This window comes from Mandrillus leucophaeus, unplaced genomic scaffold, assembly GCF_000951045.1.
Source record: "Mandrillus leucophaeus isolate KB7577 unplaced genomic scaffold, Mleu.le_1.0 Scaffold233, whole genome shotgun sequence".
Classification (NCBI taxonomy): domain Eukaryota; kingdom Metazoa; phylum Chordata; class Mammalia; order Primates; family Cercopithecidae; genus Mandrillus; species Mandrillus leucophaeus.
In genome coordinates this window covers 2,198,284-2,198,807 of record NW_012102399.1, presented here as the reverse complement: position 1 = coordinate 2,198,807, position 524 = coordinate 2,198,284, and the positions used below count along the sequence as shown (strand labels likewise).

The 524-nt window shown below is 63.2% G+C and overlaps 1 protein-coding gene across 1 annotated transcript; it reads left to right on the top strand.

Annotated features, from left to right (window-relative positions):
- On the top strand, positions 1-518 carry LOC105541116 (protein phosphatase 1 regulatory subunit 14B; the record flags this gene model as incomplete). The annotated part of the gene is made up of 1 exon (XM_011982006.1): positions 1-518. A coding segment is annotated over one exon (393 nt), but the record flags the coding sequence as incomplete, so codon positions are not given.
- Positions 519-524: the final 6 nt, after the last annotated feature.

Sequence of the window (524 nt, the reverse complement as noted above, 5' to 3'; positions counted from 1 at the left end):
GGGCCGGGCAGTGGCGGCCCAGGACCACACGTCTACTTTCAGAGCCCCCCCGGAACCGCAGGAGAGGGCCCGGGTGGCGCGGACGATGAGGGCCCAGTGAGGCGTCAAGGGAAGGTCACCGTCAAGTATGACCCCAAGGAACTACGGAAGCGCCTCAACCTAGAGGAGTGGATCCTGGAGCAGCTTACGCGCCTCTACGACTGCCAGGAAGAGGAGATCCCAGAACTGGAGATTGATGTGGATGAGCTCCTGGACATGGAGAGTGATGATGCCCGGGCTGCCAGAGTCAAGGAGCTGCTGGTTGACTGTTACAAACCCACAGAGGCCTTCATCTCTGGCCTGCTGGACAAGATCCGGGGCATGCAGAAGCTGAGCACACCCCAGAAGAAGTGAGGGTCCCCGACCCAGGTGAACGGTGGCTCCCACAGGACAATCGCTGCCCCCCGACCTCGTAGCAACAGCAATACCGGGGGACCCTGCGGCCAGGCCTGGTGCCATGAGCAGGGCTCCTCGTGCCCCTGGCC